Source organism: Castanea sativa, chromosome 10, assembly GCF_040712315.1.
Source record: "Castanea sativa cultivar Marrone di Chiusa Pesio chromosome 10, ASM4071231v1".
NCBI lineage: Eukaryota > Viridiplantae > Streptophyta > Magnoliopsida > Fagales > Fagaceae > Castanea > Castanea sativa.
In genome coordinates, this window is record NC_134022.1 from 38,579,848 (window position 1) to 38,600,925 (window position 21,078).

The 21,078-nt window shown below is 34.0% G+C and overlaps 3 protein-coding genes across 3 annotated transcripts; all 3 read left to right on the forward strand.

Annotated features, from left to right (window-relative positions):
• The first annotated feature begins 1,860 nt into the window (after positions 1–1,860).
• LOC142612492 (uncharacterized) lies at positions 1,861–6,349 on the forward strand. The gene is made up of 7 exons (XM_075784578.1): positions 1,861–1,903; positions 3,056–3,163; positions 3,470–3,625; positions 3,706–3,816; positions 5,193–5,542; positions 5,796–6,117; positions 6,318–6,349. The coding sequence occupies exons 1-7, from the start codon at positions 1,861–1,863 to the stop codon at positions 6,347–6,349; spliced, it is 1,122 nt and encodes a 373-aa protein (XP_075640693.1).
• A 9,538-nt stretch (positions 6,350–15,887) lies between these two features.
• Positions 15,888–19,801, forward strand: LOC142612493 (uncharacterized). The gene is made up of 3 exons (XM_075784580.1): positions 15,888–16,281; positions 16,830–16,983; positions 19,675–19,801. Exons 1-3 carry the CDS (start codon positions 15,888–15,890, stop codon positions 19,799–19,801), a joined length of 675 nt encoding a protein of 224 aa, XP_075640695.1.
• Positions 19,802–20,154: 353 nt separating this feature from the next.
• LOC142612494 (uncharacterized) lies at positions 20,155–20,544 on the forward strand. Its single transcript, XM_075784581.1, has one exon. It carries the CDS (start codon positions 20,155–20,157, stop codon positions 20,542–20,544), a length of 390 nt encoding a protein of 129 aa, XP_075640696.1.
• Positions 20,545–21,078: the final 534 nt, after the last annotated feature.

Sequence of the window (21,078 nt, forward strand, 5' to 3'; positions counted from 1 at the left end):
GGGATTTGAGAATTTCAATTTGTACTGTAGTCTGAACTATTTTCATTTCAGCATTTTTAACAATAGACGATGTAGAGAAGGTAATTAAGGAAGCAGATAGAGAGGACCTTGAAAGAGAACAGGCTAACCATGGAGGTAGACGCCAAAGTGATAAATGTTCACACACACACACATCTGAATGTGTTTCCAAAAAAAAATAAAAAAATATATATATATTGACATTAGTTTGTTCAAGTACATGCATGGAGAAGGGACAAAAAAGTTCTCATGACTTGAGCTTCTATTAATTGTTATTGGTTAGGACAATTATATTAATAAACATATTTATATTGATTGATTGTCTTTGTGTATAGGACGCCCATCGCTCAACGAAGCTCAATCAAAGCTTCCACATATTTATAAAGCCTGCTTTGAGTTTGTAAAACTTGTATCCAAGGCATTGTTTTGTTATTTATATTTGGTATTCCCTCTTATACCCTGCTTTATTTCTGTTTTGTTGTCTTTGTATATGTCACTTTAATGACACTTTAATTTGATATATGCCTTATATATAACTGAGTTCCTTTTCATTTTCAGTATTTTCTTCGATATGCTACAAGAAAATATAAAAATGACCTACAATCATGCATTTCGTGAAATAGAATATTTATTTATAAAACAAACCAATAATTGTCATATTTTGTAGTATATATATTTCTTTTAGTCTTTTAATTTTTTAATTTTTTGTGCTAGGTAAATAAAAGTAGCTAGGTGCATGGGGTTTGAGACATCGAACAACATAACAATAATAAAATCCACTGTTGAAAACTTGTTCCACAAGCCTAATCCTAATTCTGTCCATTCATAAATCTTCAATATTGTTCTAATTAGATGGATGCTGTTCAAGCGCAACCATCCTATCCCAACCTTGACATTGCAAGATTGCCTCAAAGTGCAGCCATTGGTCATTGGGATATAGTCCTTAGCATATGTCGAGAAAACTGGCTTTTAAATGTCCCGATCACCAAAATGGGGGGCACGGTACTCCATATAGCAGCGTACCATAAACAAGAAATGATTTTTGAACAACTTCTACAACAATTACGCCCGCCAGGAAGTCTTCTGGCTAAAGTTTCTTTAAAAAGGAAAAACGATGTAGGAAATACTCCTCTTCACTATGCAGCAGAAGTGGGGAGCAAGAAGATATGTCGTAGCATGATTGAATTTGATAGAGCAGAATCAGCAACGTTGCTAAGTGTTCGTAACAACGAAGGCGAGACCCCTCTCTTCTTAGCAGCACTTCACGGACACATAGATGTTTTTCTTTACCTCCATTTTGAATGCCACCCTGGAAGAGAACACTCCAATTACTGTACAAGGAATAATGGTGACACTATTCTCCATTGTGCCATCTCTGAAGAACACTATGGTGAGTCATATATGGAAGTGGATTACTATTACTAATCTGTTTAATAATTTATGACACAATGTTAGTAAATAAATGTAACAAAACAGTTGATGAGAATTGGTAGTCTGTTAGATGCGCTAGAATTAATTATTTGGTCACATTTTGTTATTGTGCTTGGCAGAATTGGCCTTAATAATACTTCACCTGCATAAAGACCTTGCAAACCTTAGTAATAAGAAAGGCATGACCCCTGTCCATCTCCTTGCAAGTATGCCTTCTGCATTCAAAAGTGGAAGCAATCTTCGATGGTTTGAAAATATCATCTATCACTGTAAGTATACTATGTATAATTTTGAAGGTTGATAGTGAATCTCAAGTAAAAAAAACATCAAGTCACTGATTTTATGGAACGTAAGGTTCTCAATACAAATGTGATTATTGCAAAAGGATGATCTCGTGAAAATCTATAGGCAATGCACATAGTTTCAGTAGATCTGGGCTCTATTGATATCTCTTGTGCGTGTCTCTTAAATGATTGAGGCTTTATGTATTTAAACGACATATCGTTTTGGCAAGTCTCTAATTTAGTTGCCGTGCTGCATGGTGTCATTTTGATCACTGTGTTCAACCCAAACAATAGTGCAATAAGCCAATAAGAGTAACTAGGGAGATATATTATACTTTATGTATGTTCGTTTAAACCCCTCAAACTAAATTGTTTAATCTAATTTATTAACCTAGTGATTACTTAAATTAAAAATCAAATCTAGGTTAAACACAAATTAATCATATCATGCAAAGATGCGGAAAAGTAAAAACACCACGATATGATGATCCAAGAAAACCGATGAAACTAACCATTTCAAGGTAAAAATCTAGGAAGGATTTGACTTAAATATCCTCAAGATAAAGTAAATCTATTATAAGAAAATTAAAATTTTTACAAAAGATTTAACTATAAATCTAATGCTACCTCAGTAGTAACTTACTGACACAACCACGTGCAAGCTCCGAATCTACGGACTCATTCTTTTCTTAAATTTACACCAACACAAGCCGCCTTGCTTGTGGTTTTGAGATCCCACTTAAAGGTTTCAAATCACTGTCGGTAATGACCTTGACACAGCAACTATGTTCTATCAATGCTTGATTGTAGTTTTGGCTCCAATAAATTCTTGTGTAGTTAGAAGGTAAAAACCACTTAAATCTCACAAAGAATAACACATAAGTCTTCTCCAAACTCTACAAAATGTGACTAAGGTTTTCCTTTTACATTTGAAGAAGTTTAGATGAAATCCTAAACGTTTTTGCGGGCTTAGACCTGTTTAAAATTCTGCAAAAAAAAATTGGACCTACGATTTTTGATTGGTAGAGTCAAATTCTCGATCGGTCGAGTAAGGCAGAACCACACTTCCTTTTTTTGCAATCAGCTGGACTTGAACATTAAAAAAACCACTCTTAAGCATTGCTTAAACACTTAAACTAGACGTGTTTTGTTCTCAGTTTACCAACACAATACAACAATCATTCTAAATATTTAAATCTAAATCTTTAGAACCTAACACTTTGTTTCCATGTGGTATGACCTAATCTTACTTCATCATCTTGTAGCATGAAAAAAAATCATTTACAACGTGCTTTGTAACTAATTAGCTGCTTTCATTTCAGCATTTTCCATAACAAATGACCGGGAACTAATTCGGCAAGCACGGGAAAAAACTTGTCAAGCAGTAGCAGATGAACAAAACCTTGAAAGACTACAAGTTACCCATGGAGGTAAAATGTTAACACACACAATGAAACCAAAAAAAAAATGGTGTCATGACTTGAGCTTTAATTGTTATTGGTCAAACACAATGAATAAACGGAGCTCCAGTACAGCTTCCATGCACCTAATTGCAGAACCTGCTTAGTTTGTAAAAATTGTATATGAGGCAGTATCATCTGTATGTGGTATTCCGACCTATACCGTGTTTTATCTGTTTTGTTATCTTTGTATATGTCGATGTCTATATGTACTGAACGATTAGTAACACTTTTATTTGAGATTTGGTATTTGACTGAGATCTTTTTAATTTTCAGGATTAAGATGCCCAGGAAGGGTAATTTATATAGAGGATCCATCAAATTCACAGGGATTATCCAATGGAGAACATCCACCTAATTGCAGAACATGCTTTTTGTTTATGTGCTTTTTGTTTATGAAACTTGTCTTCAAGGCAGTGCTATTTATATTTGGTACTCACTCGTCGTCTACCATTTTCAGTTCTGTTTCCTTTGTATATTTCCTTGCTCACATATTGGTGGTATAATCTTAGCACCTTCGGAGACGGTAAGGAAAGTAAGGATGATGAAGGTGAGGCACACATGGTCTGTTCTGATCATGAACAATTTGCTGGAAAAGGCTTCAATGTATCAATTTTTACAAGGTAATCATCTTATTCTATTCTAGGCTCTCTTTTGTTTTTTTTTTTTTCCTGGATAATTCCAATTTCATTACTTTTCTTTTTGATTGAATTTGAATTATTATTTTCTTGTAATCTAAATAGCTATACATAAAATCTGTTTTTAACATTATTTTATCTTATTAACAAATATATTTACATTAAATTAGTCTTTAAATGATGCAAAATAATTTCTTTCATCAAGTCATTTTATGAATTCTGAAATATATTTTAAAGAACATTGGTCATAACTAGTATCCTTTAAATATTTTTGATCAAGACATTTTTTTTTTGGTTAAATAATATTACTGATTGTGAAAGATTGTTATTAATACCCTAGCAAATATTTATACACAAATAACCAATTTTTACGAACCAAATCAATTTAATCCAACACTACCAATTAATACCCAATATAAATGATTAAACAATTTCAATAACAGGCATATTCAAATAACAATAAATAAATATAAAGTAAAAAAAGGATAACATCGGACGGGTTGTCAAAGAGGAAACTAGACCCCCAGTGAAAAACTTGAAAAATCTCTTCATTGAACCTCCACTAGTATGGATAGTTGCAATACATAATTATTTGCTTTGAGGTTCTTTAAGGCAATGCATGGGTTTTCCCTCTCTTAAAGGAACAAGGAGTATATTTTCTTTCTATATTCACAATCTGCTCTCCTAGGGATTTTTCTTACATTTCTGGAGTAAATTGGAATGCGTTCAGATAAACAAAAACGGGCTGGTTGAAAGTAAGGTTAATAGCTAGAATTCCATCGTTGAGCTATTGGCAACCACAACTAGGTCGCGAGTTCCAAACGATATATGATTCTTGTTAGTAAGATTCTAAAAGGCTTTCTCCTTTTTCGTACAATGGATTCTGCTCCCTATAGATATTTAAAGGCACACATGTCCTTAGAGAAAAAATAGGAAATAATCTAGAATAGTCTAGAGTATTCTGGAAGCACACAAGAACATCTAGATCAAATTCTGGTTTCCCCGAAGTGAGTGGATTACATGGGTATTTATAAGCTAGCAAGAGTTGTTACATCTAGGACTAGCACCTTTGTAATTAATTGCTGCATGTATCACTCATAACACTCATACATGAATTACATTGATTTTTTAAATGTACAACATTAAGTACATTTCTAGAGAAATATGTTCAATGTATATATCTATATGTCAAGGTTGTTCTCCAACAAAAATAAGAAGTTCAAGATTTGATTTTTACCAACACTAAACATTTAGAGAAATTTATGTACTTTTCTTGAAAAAAAATAAAGACGTTGCAGGGAAAAAATGATATAGTTTAAATATGAATTTGAAGTGAAATTTGTTGTCTTCTGCAATGACAGATAAAGAAAGGAAAAAGGATGACATTGATCAACCTGCAACGGCAATACTAATTGCAGCGAAGAATGGAATTACTGAAATGGTTGAGAAAATCCTTGAACGTCATCCTATAGCTATGTATGACGAGGATAGAGACCGGAGGAACGTAGTGCTATTGACAGTGAAGCATAAGCAACCTCGTGTATATGAACTCCTACTCTCACTCAGAAAGAAAAATACATTAAAAGACAGTAGATTTAATGAAGTGGATTGCGACGGGAATAGTGTATTGCATCTTGCAGCGGAAGCAGACTTTATTTGGCCAGTTCCAGGAGCTGCATCACAAATGCAATGGGAAATCAAGTGGTATGAGGTATGCATAACAGCCAAGCTAGAGAGGACTTTTGCTTAATCATTGATTCCAAGGCCCTTTTATAAATAATATGTTTTATGGGTTTGACTTGCTAGGTGATAACTACGTTATAGAATAACATTAGAAGATAATACAAAGTATTTCTTAGTTTGTACTTTGTACTTTGTTGCAAGCTTGGGCTTATAGTTTCGGTATACAACGATAGATGTGGTGAAGGAATAACCACGTCATTTTTTTTTTCCTTGGAATGCAGTACATAAAGAACTCAATGCAAAGAAGCTCAGGCCTTCCTCTCCTCAACAAGAATGGCCAAACCCCAGAGGAGGTCTTCACCGAAAAACACAAAAATCTTGTTAAAATGGGTGGTGCGTGGCTAACTAGCACATGCAATGCATGCTCAGTCGTAGCAGGTCTCTTTGTCACGATCACCTTTACTACATCAACCACAGTGCCTGATGGTGTCAAAGAAGCAAACAAAAACAACAAGGCATCCAAAGTTTTGGCCGTCTCATCCTTCGTCTCTTTCTGCACTTCACTCGTAGCTGTGGTCATGTTCCTTTCAATTCTCACATCAGGTTACAGAAAAAAAGATTTCCACCACACTTTACTATCAAAGCTTTTGGTCGGCCTAACAGCGTTCTACGTGTCTATAGTTTCAACCTTGATATCTTTTTCCAGCGGACATTTTTTCATCTTTAGTGACCAACAGAATAATGCAGCTTCCTTGTATATGGTGACCTGCTTATTGCTTATGACATTCTTTGTTATTACACAGTTTCCGCTGTACCTTCATTTGCTGTGGGCTAACTTGAAGAAGGTGCCACAACGTAGATACTGGCTTCATTTGGAAGATTAATTAGTATTTATAATTGAGAAATATCTATTACATGCTTGCTGGCACACATAAAGGAACACCCATACAAATACACACGATTTAAACTAAAAAATTGTGATTTTCTGGTCACAATTTCCAATATTCCTATCTTTCTTCCAGAGTTTGATGTTAAGGTTATTGATTGATTGATAAACTCATTAACACTTTCTCCAATAAGATTGATGCTGGACTTTTATTTGTTTGTGTGTTCTATTTCAATAAAGTAAAACAAATATCTGGGGGAATTGAATGTTATATACCTTCTTAATTAAGTTGTTGGACTACAATTTTTTGTTGGGAGTTCAATTTGTGTAAATGCTTTGTTTTTTATTATCATTATTTGCAAACCTATGTGATGCCTGAGAATAAATAATTATTTTTTATTGTAATATAATGTATAATTTTTTTTTTTAAAAATGTGCAGATAATTTGTTCTCCCTATAAGTTAAAAAAAATTTATTTGGTCCAATTTGGTCCATTCTTTATTTTTGAGTTACAAAATACAAAGAAAAACACTAAAATAGACATTAGAAATTAGACATATGAGCCCTAAAAATGATAAATATTCAAAAGTCTTATTCGGTCCACATTCATTTTATTTGGTCCATCCTGCCCTTTTCGGTCCAGTTTATGTCTACTCAGTCCAATTCTTCCTATTCAGTCTTATTTAATCTACTTCAGCCTAATTTAGTCCATTTAGTCTACACTGGACCTATTCAGTCTATATTGGTCCTATTATATCTACTTTGGTCTAATTCGGTTATTTCAGTCCACATAAGTCCTATTCTGTCCTATTCGGTCCATGTTGTCTACTTTGGTCCTATTCGGTATATTAAATATACTTTGGTTCTACTTGGTCCTATTCGGTCTACATTGGTCTTATTCAGTCCATTCTATCTACTTTAGTCCTATTCATTACATAATGCTTCTATTCAATCCACTTCGGTCCTATCCTGACCACTTCAGTCTTATTCCATCCACTTTGGACCCGTTGGATCCATTCTGTCCACTTCAGTCTTATTCGGTCCACAATGAATCAAAATAGAGTTTTAAACCACAATGATTCATCAATATAAAGTAAAGTTGTAGAAAAGAATAAAAAATCAAGAGAAAGAGAATAACCATTTTTTCAAGAGAGAATGTGAGCGAGAATAATGAGAAATTTATATAAAATAATATGAGAAGAAAAAAAGTAAAAATAAAAAATATAGTCATAAACACCAAATTATCCAAGTCATGTTATTTTTTGGTGGATTCTAGGAGATTTCCTTGTAGATTCAAAGTCTATTATCTTGAGATAGACGAAAGGAGCTTATTCCATTCTTTATCTTCCTCTCTCCCCCCTCCTTTATCTTTTTTTAAGGCAAGAATCTAGTTCCTTCCTTTCTTTTTTTTTTGTGGTAAAGAGAGCTAAATTCTTATTCACTAGATGACAAATAGACCACCTAGCCACGGTTTATTCCTGTTGAAGCAGTTCGTTACACACAACAAGAAAAGCTTAGAATGTTACTAATGTGACAGTACTGGAATAGATATCCAATGCTTAAAATAGAAAAGATATGATTATATAAAGTATCTAGACATTGATTTTAGAAGATAATAAAATATTACACCAGAATGATAATAATAAAATTAATTATAAAGATGTTCAAATATTTAATGTATGTTTTTAGGTCCCTATAAACTAGATTGTTTAACCTAATTAATTATCAAGTGAATACTTAGGTTTATTATTCAGATCTAGATTAAAACAAGACAATCATATTATGTAAAGTAGCGGAAAAATAAAGAATACAATGATATGATGACTCAGGAAAACCAAACCGGTTAAAAACCCAGGGAAGATTTAACCTAGTTATCCTCAAGGTAAAAAGCAAAACCACTATAAAAGAATTGAAATTTGTACAATAAGACTTAGACCACTAACATTCTATTATTACCTCAAGTAGAAAATTTACTACCACGACTTCATGATAGCTCCGAGTCTACGGACTACTTCTTTCCTTGGCCTTTGTAACACAAGCACCCACACATGATAAAAAACACAAGCTCTCCTATTTGTGACTCCAAGACCACCCTTAAAAGTTTAGATCATCAGCACCTTTGATGGCTAGAAAATGTAGCAACTTCTACAACACTAGATCTTGATATTCTTTAAGGAATAATACCGGTAAAAGACATGAGATGGCTTTTTTGGTACAAAATCCTAGATACAAAAGAGGCACACTCTTCTCTCTCTAAAACGCCTTATAAAAACATGCTTAGGGTTTCCTTTATATACTAATAGTGTTTTACTTGAAACCCAATATGTTTAAGTAGAGTTTAGGCTGAAATAGAATTCTACAGATATGTGTTTCGATCGGTTGAGCCTGTCTTTCGATCGATTGAACTAGATAGATTTCAAATTCTTCTTTCTATAGTTTGTATGTTCTTAAATCTTAACTTGAATCACCTTGAGCATTGTCTAATAATACCTATAGACTCTAAGATCTATATCTAAACAAGTTTATGTTCACCATTTGCCAATTGTTTTAAACTTTTAGAACCTAACATGTAACTTAACATTTTAAATTATATAAAAATATTAGAGTTTTCCAAAATTGATAATAAAACAAGAAAGAATAAGTGAATTAGTTATATTACTTATCATTTAAAATTGAGATGTTAGTAAAACTTAAATACAAAAGCTCAATTTGCAATTCAAAAAACAAGAAGAATGGATTTTAAATTTAAAAAATATATAATATAAAAAGTTAAATAATTATTATTTAATTGATATTTAAATATTAAAAAATTCTACTTAAAGTTGTCTGATTGTCTCCTTCTTCTTCTTTTTTTTAAAAAAAAAAAAAAAAGAAAAAAGAATTGTAGCAATGGCATTGAAGCAAGAAAATAGAAATGTAGGGCATGTACCAAACTTTTAACTATAAAATTCATAGTATATTTTTCTTCTAATTAAAAAAAAGCATGCATTCTCTATATTCATAACTCTCTAAAACACAAAATTAAAAAGAGTTTGTTTCTTAAAAAAACTTTTACTAAAGTGATTATTTACTTGTATATTTTATGAATATATGCTTTAAAGGCTCATAAAATTATTGAGTTATATATGATAAAAAAAATTATATATTAAAAAAATGATCCGATTCTTATATAAGAAGTCATTGGAGTTATTATCAATTTATCATTATGTTCCACAGATGAGGTCTTTCACCTTGAATCTCCAACATGAATGCAAATCTAACTGGTCAACATAGCTTTTTTTTTTGCTAAGTTGAGAAGGGGGTGGGGGCGACCATTGCAACTCACCCCCCTGAGCATAACCATAGGGGCACTCCCTGCTAGAGAATATTAGATTAAGCTATAACTATTGTGGCCGAGAGTGACCACAGACCTCATCTTAGCCCCATGAGAGAGCTAAAAGCTTGAGTTAGTTGCCGGCAGAATCCCACAATTTGCCCATTGAGACTTGAACATGGGACCTGGTCAACATAGTTTTAGATCTAAAACATGACAGCAAAATTCATCAATAGAGACATGTGGAAAGTCCCCAATCCTTAAACTTTCTATTGCCACAATTCATTCTATTTCTCTCTTCTCTCTTCTTCTATTTTTGTAATGTCATTGCTATAATTCATGTTTTTTCTCTCTCCTTTTATTTTGGCAATGTCATTGCCACAATTCATTTTTTTCTCTCCTCGTATTTCGGCAATCACATTGCCACAATCACTTTTTCTCTCTCTCCCTTCCTTCACATCATTTCTCTCTCCTCTCTTTTACTTTTTCTCACAATTATGTCAATACCATTGCTAAAATTCACATTTTTCATCATTTTCCTAAATAATTTTGAATAGTATCTATATCACAAATAAACTCCAATTTACACAATATTTAGCCAAAACACTCCTAATTTAACCCCAAAGATAACCTCTGGCTCCACCATTGCTATAGAATATAGATATATCGTCTTCATTTCTCTTGTATCAGTTCTTTACTTGCTTTTTTCAACCAGAAAAAAATTCTTTACTTGTTTTTGTTTTCTTGGACCCAGCTTGTAACAAGTACTTGTGTTGGGCTCAATCATGGGAGGTTCGTTGGGTTCTAAGACTTTAGGTTTAAATGTATTAGAACTTCATTTTGTAATGTTGGCAAACCATAATCAAAACGTTAAGTCTTGTTTTTAGGCTTGCTCAAAGTATGTTTGTGTGTAAAGTTGGAATCGAGTGCACTGTAGGATTTACTATGTAAATCTACCCTGCTCGATTGATCCAAAATTAGACTCGATTGATTGAAGCTTGTGCAGATTGTTTTTCTGCAGAATTTTTCCAACTCAGCCCAATCCCAGTTTGACATGTAGGGTTTTATGTTTTGCCCTAGGTATAAAAGGGAAAACCCTAGCCACATTTTAGAGGTTGTTGCAGTTGATGTTCATGTTGTGTATGTGAATTTCTTGTGAGATCTAGAGGTGTTTGTCTTCACATATACTTAGAGTTATCAAGAATCAAGATTATGTCAAGAACTTGATGATCATTCAATTGCTGCATTAAGAACTTAAAGATACACAAGCGGGAATGCTTATACTTGCTGTGAATCCAAGAAAGAAGTAGTTCGTGGACTCAGAGCTATTACGTGGTCATGGTAGTAAGTTTCCTACTCGTGGTAGCAATAAGATGTTAGTGGTCTAAGTCGCTATTGTGTAAGCTTCAATTCTTTCATAATAGATTTGTTTTACCTTGAGGATAATTAGGTTAAATCCTCCTTAAGTTTTTTACCAGTTTGGTTTTCCTGGGTTATCATATCGTTGTGTTCTTTATTTTCTGCACTTTACAATGATATGATATATTTGTGTTAACCTAGATCTGTTTAATTTGACTAAGTAATTACTTGGTTAATTAACTAGGTTAATCTAATTGTGTTGTAAGGGGTCTAAAAACGAAAAATGTTGTATTTTTGTAACGGTCATATATAAAGTTCCTCGTACCTAGGGGTAAAATCTAAGTATGAGACTCACCTTTACGTTAGAAAGATTTTACATATCACAGTTTATAAAAATAAAACTTCCCACTACCGCCACCCACAAAAACCTTGAAATAATCTAGGGGGATATTAAGAATCAGAAAAGCAACGTAAATTCACATAGCCTTCCGCGTGCATAGGCCCTGCCCCAACCATGAAGGAAGTCCTAGGACGATTGAGATCCCATTGCCTGATGTAATTGCCTTTTAAGGGTTGGGATTAAAAAATAAAAGGTTTACTTTTTAATCTCAATCATTGCATCAGGAACTTTTTAACATTTAAAATTTTTCCTATCATATTAATAAAGGTGCAATAGGCCAATAGCCCTTAAGAGCATTTGTATCAATTCATGCAAAAAATTATTGTCTATTTTAGTATAAGAACCTATTTTTATTTTATTTTATATACTCATTTTTCAAAAGACTCCATTTCAGTTATCTATTTTGCACTACAATTTATTAAAATATCAATTTTTTATTTTTAAAATTGTTTCTCTTTCTTTATGCACAACAATCACCATTCACTTTTTTCCTTCATTCTTGATATACGTAAAAAAAACTAAATGTAAAATGAATAGTGTTAGTATAAATTTACACGATTACTATAGCAAACTTGTAAATTTACACAATTAGATACAAACTAATATGGGTTATTTTTAAACAAAATTATATAAATTCTATATATTTTTTTTAATATACACAAATTAATACGAATGCTCCAACTATTACCTTATCGAAAAATTCTAGTGTCACTAACTAGTGCACAATTTTGCCCACAACTCGCTCATGTGGCAAGTTGTAGTTGGTAAAAGGGTGACTCACCATCACCTCTCTACCAACCACAACTCATCATATAGACGAGTTGTAGACAAAATTATGCACCAAGTTGTGACATTAGAACTTCTCTGCTTCATATCCAAATTCTCCTGGGACTAGAAACATAACTGTCCAAAGTCACCTCCACGTCACATGGCCTAGCTAGGCGTATCGATTCTTTACCTAAAATACGTGCAATTGATATCACAGGTGTTATCTATTTTTCTTTTTCTTTTTTCCCTGGATGTGTGCTTTCTCATTTAAGTTGACATGTTCCCTCTTTCTCTTTTTTAAGGCAAAAAGGTTGTAGATCCTTTCTTAATTTGGTAAAGAAAAGGCTTTAAATTCGGACAAAACATATGGAATATTAACTTAATTAAACACTAAGTCTTATGGGCCCTGTTAAGGCTAAGGCCTGTGGTTCTCCTTTGTAATTTTCTCTGTTGTGAATAAGATTTGCAGTTCCAACGAAAAAAAAAAAAAAAAAAAAATTCTTATGGGCCCGGTTTTCCAGCACAATGTCCTTTTTCATCATTAGCCAACGAGTTGCACGAATCACCAATATAATTCTCAAAAAAAAAAAAAAAAAAAAAGGTATATATATTCGGGTAGGTTTCACCTTCCCATCCACCTTGGACGATAGCGATATCACCTCAGAATTCAGAAATCTCAACACCAACATATGGTCCTGGGAGAGACTAGGAGGCCAGGAACTTTTTTCAAGTAGAACCATTTATTTATTTTTTCAAACGAATTTTTTGCTTCAACTTGGTACAAGATACATACATCGACCTTCATGGCTTCCAACAAATGGTAATAATTCCTTCCCATCAAACTCACCAACAAAGCCCATCTCTCTTGGAAAACTCTACCCTTCCCTTTAGAAGTTAAAGACTTTTGACTACCGCGCACTCTTGGTGTGATGGTCACTTTACAAGTATATATAAGTGATTGTAGGGTATGAGAAGTAAGGGTCAGGCCGTCAAGAGCTCAAAATTCAAGTTTTTAAGAGGAAATTTCACACACATATCCATATAGATTATGCTAGAATATAAGTTTTATCTTGTATATATAAATAAAATAAAATAAAATAAAAAAGGTAAATTTTTTTTTATGGCTCCATCCAATTTCCTTTTACAATCTGTGTGGACAACCTTAGTATCTAATCCTAACTTTACATCTTGGAAATGTTAAGACCAACTTCTTATGATTCTTCTAATTTCATCATTGTTTGAGGAAGCTTCCTCTCGTTACAAAACTGATCCCATTCCATACAATTTGAGGCTTAAGGCGGTAATTTTAAATGGATCTTTTCATATTTAGATAATACTTTAAAAAAATATAGTTTATTAACAATCAATTTCATTAAGGTTTTTTATTATAAATTTTTATTTAGGATTTATAATTCTTATTTTTTAATATGACTAATTCGAGTGATGATGCTAGAGCTTTACAAATTTTACTGCATAGGCCTTAATTACAAATTGACGTATTATCAATAAGGAAAAAATGATGCAAACATTCATAGTAGATTTAGTGACAAATTATATTTTTGCTAAATTAATTTGTAAGGGTTTTTTTAGTGAAATTTATAGTAGATTTAGCATTTTTATAAACTCAATGGTATTTGGTTAGGTTTCTATTAATCCATAATTTTGTTTTGGAGGGGGGGGGGGGGGGAGAATGCTAAAACTACTGATATAAATTTTGCTATAAAATGCTTACAAATTGATGTGGGAACAAATGTAATTGGTGGCACTTCAACGGAATAAGAAATTATTATTTAAATTACATATTATTATTATTAGTATCACATTAATTTGTAAAACCTATATAATAAAATTTGTAGTAGTTCTAATATTACTTACTTTTTGGAGCCTTTATCAAGTGTGAAAAAGAAAAAAAGAAAAAAAAAAAAAAAAAAAAGAGAAGCACAGTTCACATTTTGTTTAAAAAAAAATATACATATGGGGCCGGTCCTAGGCCTAGGCCATGACCCAAGTTGCCGAGGCCTAGAAGCTGTCATCTCTTGTTATTGGGCTCACTTCCTTTCATCAAATCTTAGCCACCCTTGAGTTATCACTTGTCTCTGCCTCCAAGGCTCCAACTTTTACTCAAACTCAACTTCAACCTACACAGGTGTGAGTGGTTTTTACTTTTTAGTGTGAAATGTGTGATTTTACGTTTTTAGTCCCATGACCAAGCAGCTAACTATGAACACTCTTACAATCTTTAGTCCCTTTTTTTTATTTATTTATTTTTATTTAATACTCTACTGATTTTAACTTGACGTCTATTCTTCTTTACCTTCCTTATATAATGAACATATTTAAAATGATAAAAAAAAAATTATGTCCCATTTTTTTTTGTTTTATTTAATACTAGGGGTGGCAATTCGTGTTCGCGTGTCGGGTTCGTGTCGTGTCAAGTCATGAGTATTCGACTACATAGGTCAACACTAACCCGACACGTTTATTAAACGGGTCAAGATTCCTCAACCCTAACACGACCCATTTATTAAACGGGTCAGTCGTGTCGACCTGTTTATCAGATTTTATCAAAATGAAAAATAAAAATTAATGAAAAAACAAACAAATAAATATTTTTAATATAAAATTCAGAACTAACGAGTAACTGCATCAAAAATAATCATTCAAAATTAAAGCATATCCCAATATCACAAATAATCAATCACAATTTGTCAAAGAAAATAAATCACAACAACTAATAAGTTTATATACCTAGAGTTTGAAGGGTATATTGGTAAAATATCATTTAATTAAACGGGTCAGACGAGTCAAACGGGTTCTATGTGTTCAACACTAACCCAACCCATTTATTAAACGGGTTAGTCGTGTCAACCTGAATATGACACGAACCCGTTAAGCCTCAACCCATAACCTGCTAATTTCGTGTCGTGTCGTGTCGGGTTCGCGGGTCGTGTCAAATTTTGCCACCCCTATTTAATACTCTACTAATTTTAACTTGACATGTATTCTTCTTTACCTTCCTTATATAATGAACATAATTTAAAATAAAATTTAAAAAAAAAAAGTGATATACTGCAATTTATAGAAATATAAAGTGGAATACAAAGTAGAACAAATTATTTATATTCAAATTTGTCTAGTCTTTGTTATTTGAAAAAGGGAGATCTTTGGGTATGTTTGAGGTTTAGGTTTTGTGAAAGTACCTTTTGACACTTTTGTACTCTCCCATATATTGTTGTTAGTAAAACTTTTTACTTTGACGGCGGTTGTAGATATAGGCCTAAGGTTGAATCTATGTAAATTTTTGTATTCTTTGTGTGTTTTTTTTTTTTTTTTTTTTACACAAACCCGCTATTATGATTACACACACAATAAATACGTATCAAAACTTTCATATCTCAACAAATTGTTCCACAAAACTAATCCTAATTATTTCAGTCCATTTTTCATCTTCATTGTTCCTATAGTAGATGGATTCGCATGTCCATGATAAAATTGAAAGCTATGTTTCACAACGCCGGACGGAGTTTCTCGTTAAATACTATTTCATGGGCTACATATATAGAAGATTTTTTCAAAGTGCAGTGAAAGTTGATTGGGATGAAGTCTTTGAATTATGTGAAAAAGAACATATTGATTTCAATGTCCGGATGACCACGTCAGAGGACACGATATTCCACCTAGTTACCTACAATAAACTCGAAGTGATTTTTGAAAGACTTGTAATATTGGTCTGGGGAGATGATCTCACACGGAGTTCTTTAGAATTGGTAAACATGAATAAAGATACAACTCTCCATATTGCAGCATCGGTGGGGAGTGTGAGGATGTGTTGTAGCATCATTGATACCGCAGAATTAACAAAGTTACTAAGTTGTCGTAACAAAGATGATGAGACCCATCTATTCTCAGCAGTACTTCGTGGTCACAAAGATGTTTTCCTTTATCTCCATTCTATCTGCGGCCCCGAAGATGGCTATGATTACTGTAGTAAGAAAGATGGTGAGAATATTCTCCACTGTGCCATTACCGAAGAATACTATGGTGAGTATTTTCTTGTTTGAATAAAACTTAGATATGGTATCTTAGATGTAATGCATTTAGTTCCTTAATTGAATTCAAATTCCTAGTTAAATTGATCAATAAAATACAAATAGTATTATTAAATTCCGAAGTGTTTGTATTGAATTAAAGAATTTTATTAATGTACCATACTTTAAGTTTACCTTTTTTGCTTTATCTCTGTTTTTTTTTTTTGCTTCAAATTCTTGCTTAATCTCTGTTGAATTATGATAGAAGTTAGTAAATAGTTAAATGTAACAACATAATTGATGAGAATTGGCAAGTTTGTGCAATAGGTTGTTAAAGATCCTCTCCATTTGAGATGGATACAATTCATGGTTCTGACTTTTGATAAAATATTTCAAACCGTCTAAATAACTATATTGTTAAATTTAGGAAATAAAATCTTAACTTTGTTATAGATGGAAGATTCTCAAATTGCAGTGAAATGGAGAGATCTATCCAATGTGAGAATTGCTGGAAATGAATTATATATTAATTAAGTCGTATATGGTTATTATGATCGGCAGATTTGTCCCTAGTAATACTTCACCTATATGGAGGTTTGGTAAACCTTGCCAATAAGGATGGCATGACCCCTCTCCATCTCCTACCAAGTAAGCGTTCCGCCTTCAAAAGTGGCTGTGATCTTGGATGGTTTGAAAATTACATGCATGTATCACTGTAAGTATACTGTAAAATTTTCATGATTGGTAGTGCATCTCAAGTCTGATTTTGTCTTTCATTTGCTTCTACTCCCTGTTTTAATATTGGATTACATAAGGCATAGTTGGAGAAAAAATTTGACTAGTGTCAAAGAATTAACTTATCAACTAAGAAGTGCGGACATAGATACGGGTACAAGTAAGACGCAAAGACATGAGTATTTTTGAAAAAAATTATAACATGACATAGTGGTTACAATACCACAGATTTGACACCCCAAATAAAGAGTTCATGTTTCCTAGTTTACCAACCTTTTCAAAACTCAAGTTCCTTTGAATTTTCATTTACATTTCTTTCCAATTAACTATATATATAGGGGTGTTTGCGGTGCAGTTTGGTGCGGTTTTGGGCCATTTTATGTACCACACTATGTGATGCAATTTGGCTAAAACTTGAACTGCACCGCACTTTAGTTTTGCGGTCACATGTGCAATTCATTATGGTATACAGTGTGCGGTTTGGTAAGTTTTTGGATGATATATTTTTCAAAATATCATGACCAATTTTTAGTCTATTATTAATTCATGACAATATGACACTAATTTTAAAAGAATATAACATGTGTAACAAAAAAAGTAATACAAATATGTACAAGACAAAAAAAAAAATCATAACAAATTGACAGTAAACTAAAAGTACTACAAATATATACAATAAAAAAAAACATTAAACTTTTGAACTTTTGATTTATGAGAATAAGTGTGAGATGGAGAAGTGAATGAGGTTTTGAACTTTTGATTTTGTATTTAACCAAAACGAAGCCATTTTTAATGTGAAATTGGAATGCACTAACATTGGGATATATATATATATATATGGGTGCGATGCGGTGTGGTTTTGTTCAGTTTTCTTATCATAAAATCGTACTCCACATTGCACTGTGTGGTGCGGTGTAGTTACTTCATTTTGCAAGTGGTTTTAGTTAGTTTTAGTGTGATCATGTGGTTTGATGAACACCTATATAGGTTCAAATTACAGCTGATATAATTTTAAGCAATATTATACCACTGAATGTATTGTAATTGGATGCAAATTTTGACGAATCCATTGTTAGATTAAATTATCTTCGTATTTTCCCCGTGCTTGCAAAATTTCAAGGCGATCAAAAATTAATAGTCATATCATTAATCAATTATTTAAATTCAAGTTTTTGTAGTTTAAAATAATGCATGAAACATAAATTTATGGATTGAAAGGTAAATAATGTCTATTTAATATGAAAATTGGTATGAATGTTAAGAACATATAATTTAACAGTAGGATTTCAAAATATGAATTCTATAATATGTTATTGGGTGGTGTAACATTGTTTAAAGTTACACTAAGTGTAACTTGAACCTAACCTCTCTCTCTCTCTCTCTCTCTCTCTCTCTCTCTCTCTCTCTTTCTCTCTCTCTCTCTCTCTCTATATATATATATATATATATATATATATATATGAAGAGAGACAAAGAGGAGGGGGTGTTAATTATTATTCTTTTTCTGTAATTTAGTTGTTTTATGCATTGCTGTAATTTAGTTGTATTACCTTCATTAAACACAATTTGAACTTTCCATATGCAAAAAGTAAATTTGGTAAGCCTACATGCTCTCACTCTCCATACGTCTTAATATTCTTGAAAATAAATAAATTTGGTAAGAAATAATTAGGAAAAAGTAGGGGTGTAAAAATAATCAACCAATTGAATGAACCTACCGAAATTTTGGCCATGTGATCTCCAGTTCAAGCCTTCACTTGCTAAAATTTTAAAACCCTAGCATACCTCTTTTCTTTTCTTCCAGCCACCCCCTTCTCGGTGTTTATCTAACTAGTTTTTTAGTGCTCAAATTAGTTTGAAGTATAGTTTACTTGAATTTTTTTTTTTAATTAACAAGTGACTCACTAGGACTGATGAGGGTGATTTTACAATTAGCTCCTAAACGCTTTAAAAAGGCGATGTGAATAACGAGCCCGTCATCTCTGGTCATTAAACCACCTTCCTTTGACGACCGTGGCTCTGCCTCATATCTGATGGCATTAGGATAAAAGGAGCAAGCTAACAAGATCAAGGCTGAAGGTTGTGAGCTGACGACCTTTCCGGGAATAGATACGTAAGCTGACGACCTTAAGAAGGAAAAGTTGACGGAGGGAAAAGTTGAAGAGGATAAGCAAACCTTCGTCCATAACCTTGCTTGCCCCCCACGTATACGTGTATAAGGAAAGTTCTTGCGCTACACGTTTGACCCTAATTAAAGAGACTCCTATAAGGAAAATAGCTCTAAGGGATACGTAAAATCCACGAGTTACTCTCCTAGAAGGAAAGTACTTCTTGGCCAAGGCGCAGATTTTGGCCTTACACTACTATAAATACCCCAAAGCCCTCATGAACCAAGGTACGCATAATTCACCTCAGCTCTAGCATTTTAGAGTTACGAATAAGATATTTTCTCTAACTTGACTGTCGGAGGATATTTGGCCGGTACAACACCAGTACCCTTCCTAAGGTCTTCAGCTTTTGTGTTATGCAGGTTCTTCATCGGGGACACGTGAGGACCATGTGGCTTACTGACAATTTTCGGCATAATCAGTTGGCGCCGTCTGTGGGAACTTAGGTACTTATAAAGTTGTGCTATCGCTTCCTAGACAAAAAGTTGCATGGTACTCACTAGCTCAATGGCGATCACTAACAACGTTCAAGGAGACGAACCACACACGACGGCATTCAAGAGGCAAGTCCAAACTCTAGCCGCCGCTGTGGAACGCCTCACCGCCGTTAACACCCAGGAAAAAGATTAAGAAGGAACCAGGAGGGGCCGAAAGGCAGCAACGCCCCTAGTAGGCCGGAGCGGCAAGACACAAACCGGCCGTCTGTCACCGATACTGTCCCACCTCACATAGTCGCTGAAATGCAGATGACAAAGGAACAAATGGACTGTATGATGAATTCCCTCAAGGGACGGGTGTCTAACGACCTTGATGATCTGGTCCAGCGAACCGACTCGCCTTTCACAGCGTCTGTTAGTTCTTTCCCCCTTCCACCAAAATTTCGCATGCCACAGGTAGAAAGCTAAGACAGGTCTAAGGACCCCTTAGATCACTTGGAGTCGTTCAAGACCTTGATGCACCTTCAAGGGGTGCCGGACGCAATCATGTGCAGAGCCTTCCCCACCACGCTAAAGGGACCCATAAGGATCTGGTTCAGTAGACTGACGCCCAACTCCATTGGTACATTCAAAGAGTTGAGCGCCCAATTCGCCTTGCCCTTCATTGGAGGCCACAGGTACAAGAAGTCCACCGCATGCCTGATGAACATTAAGCAGCTGGAAGACGAGACACTGAGGTCTTACATAGCTTATTTCGACAAGGAGGCCCTCTCGATTGATGAAGCAGACAACAAGATACTCGTAGTAACGTTCACCAATGGGCTACGGAAGGGTAAGTTCCTATTCTCCCTGTATAAGAACGACCCAAAGACCATGTCAGATGTGCTCTACCGGGCGACCAAGTACATGAATGCAGAAGATGCATTGTTGGCTTAAGAAGAGAAGCCCAAAAAAAGGGGAAAGACAAGAAGACACACGATCAGATAGGGGCGAAAGAAGACGCACGATGGGATGATCGACGCCCTAGACCACCCGCGGGGAGATTCACAAGCTTCACCCCCTTGACCGCTCCTATCGACCAGCTACAAAGGTTCGTTAGCAAGGAAAGAACTGACCCACCACAAGATCAAGCTCTCCGACGGGAGAACGAGCGCCCCAAACAGCCCTTAGGAGATATAAGGATGATTTTAGGAGGCACCGTGGCCGCTTGGTCATCAAAAAAAGCCCGAAAGACGTACTTTAGGACGGTTCAGAACATACAACTAACGGGTTCCGTACCTAAAACGTCGCGGAATGACAATCCCTTCATTGGATTCTCAGAAGAAGATGCACGACGTCTTCACCACCCCCATGATGACGCGCTCGTCGTTACCATATAGGCAAGAGACTATAACATGCACCGAGTCCTTGTCGACAATGGCAGCTCGGCAGACATCCTCTACTACCCTGCTTTCCAATAAATGGGGATTG

What these genes read in the sequence shown, in the direction of transcription:
- LOC142612492 (XM_075784578.1), top strand. Translation starts at nt 1,861, where the DNA reads ATGCACATAGTTTCAGTAGATCTGGGCTCTATTGATATCTCTT. An exon ending in GGCAGTGCTATTTATATTTG is followed by an intron (nt 3,626 to 3,705) that starts GTACTCACTCGT and finishes GTATAATCTTAG; the next exon opens with CACCTTCGGAGACGGTAAGG. An exon ending in GGGAAATCAAGTGGTATGAG is followed by an intron (nt 5,543 to 5,795) that starts GTATGCATAACA and finishes CTTGGAATGCAG; the next exon opens with TACATAAAGAACTCAATGCA.
- LOC142612493 (XM_075784580.1), top strand. Translation starts at nt 15,888, where the DNA reads ATGACCACGTCAGAGGACACGATATTCCACCTAGTTACCTACAATAAA. An exon ending in CATTACCGAAGAATACTATG is followed by an intron (nt 16,282 to 16,829) that starts GTGAGTATTTTC and finishes TATGATCGGCAG; the next exon opens with ATTTGTCCCTAGTAATACTT. An exon ending in AATTACATGCATGTATCACT is followed by an intron (nt 16,984 to 19,674) that starts GTAAGTATACTG and finishes GGTACTCACTAG; the next exon opens with CTCAATGGCGATCACTAACA.
- LOC142612494 (XM_075784581.1), top strand. Translation starts at nt 20,155, where the DNA reads ATGTGCAGAGCCTTCCCCACCACGCTAAAGGGACCCATAAGGATCTGG.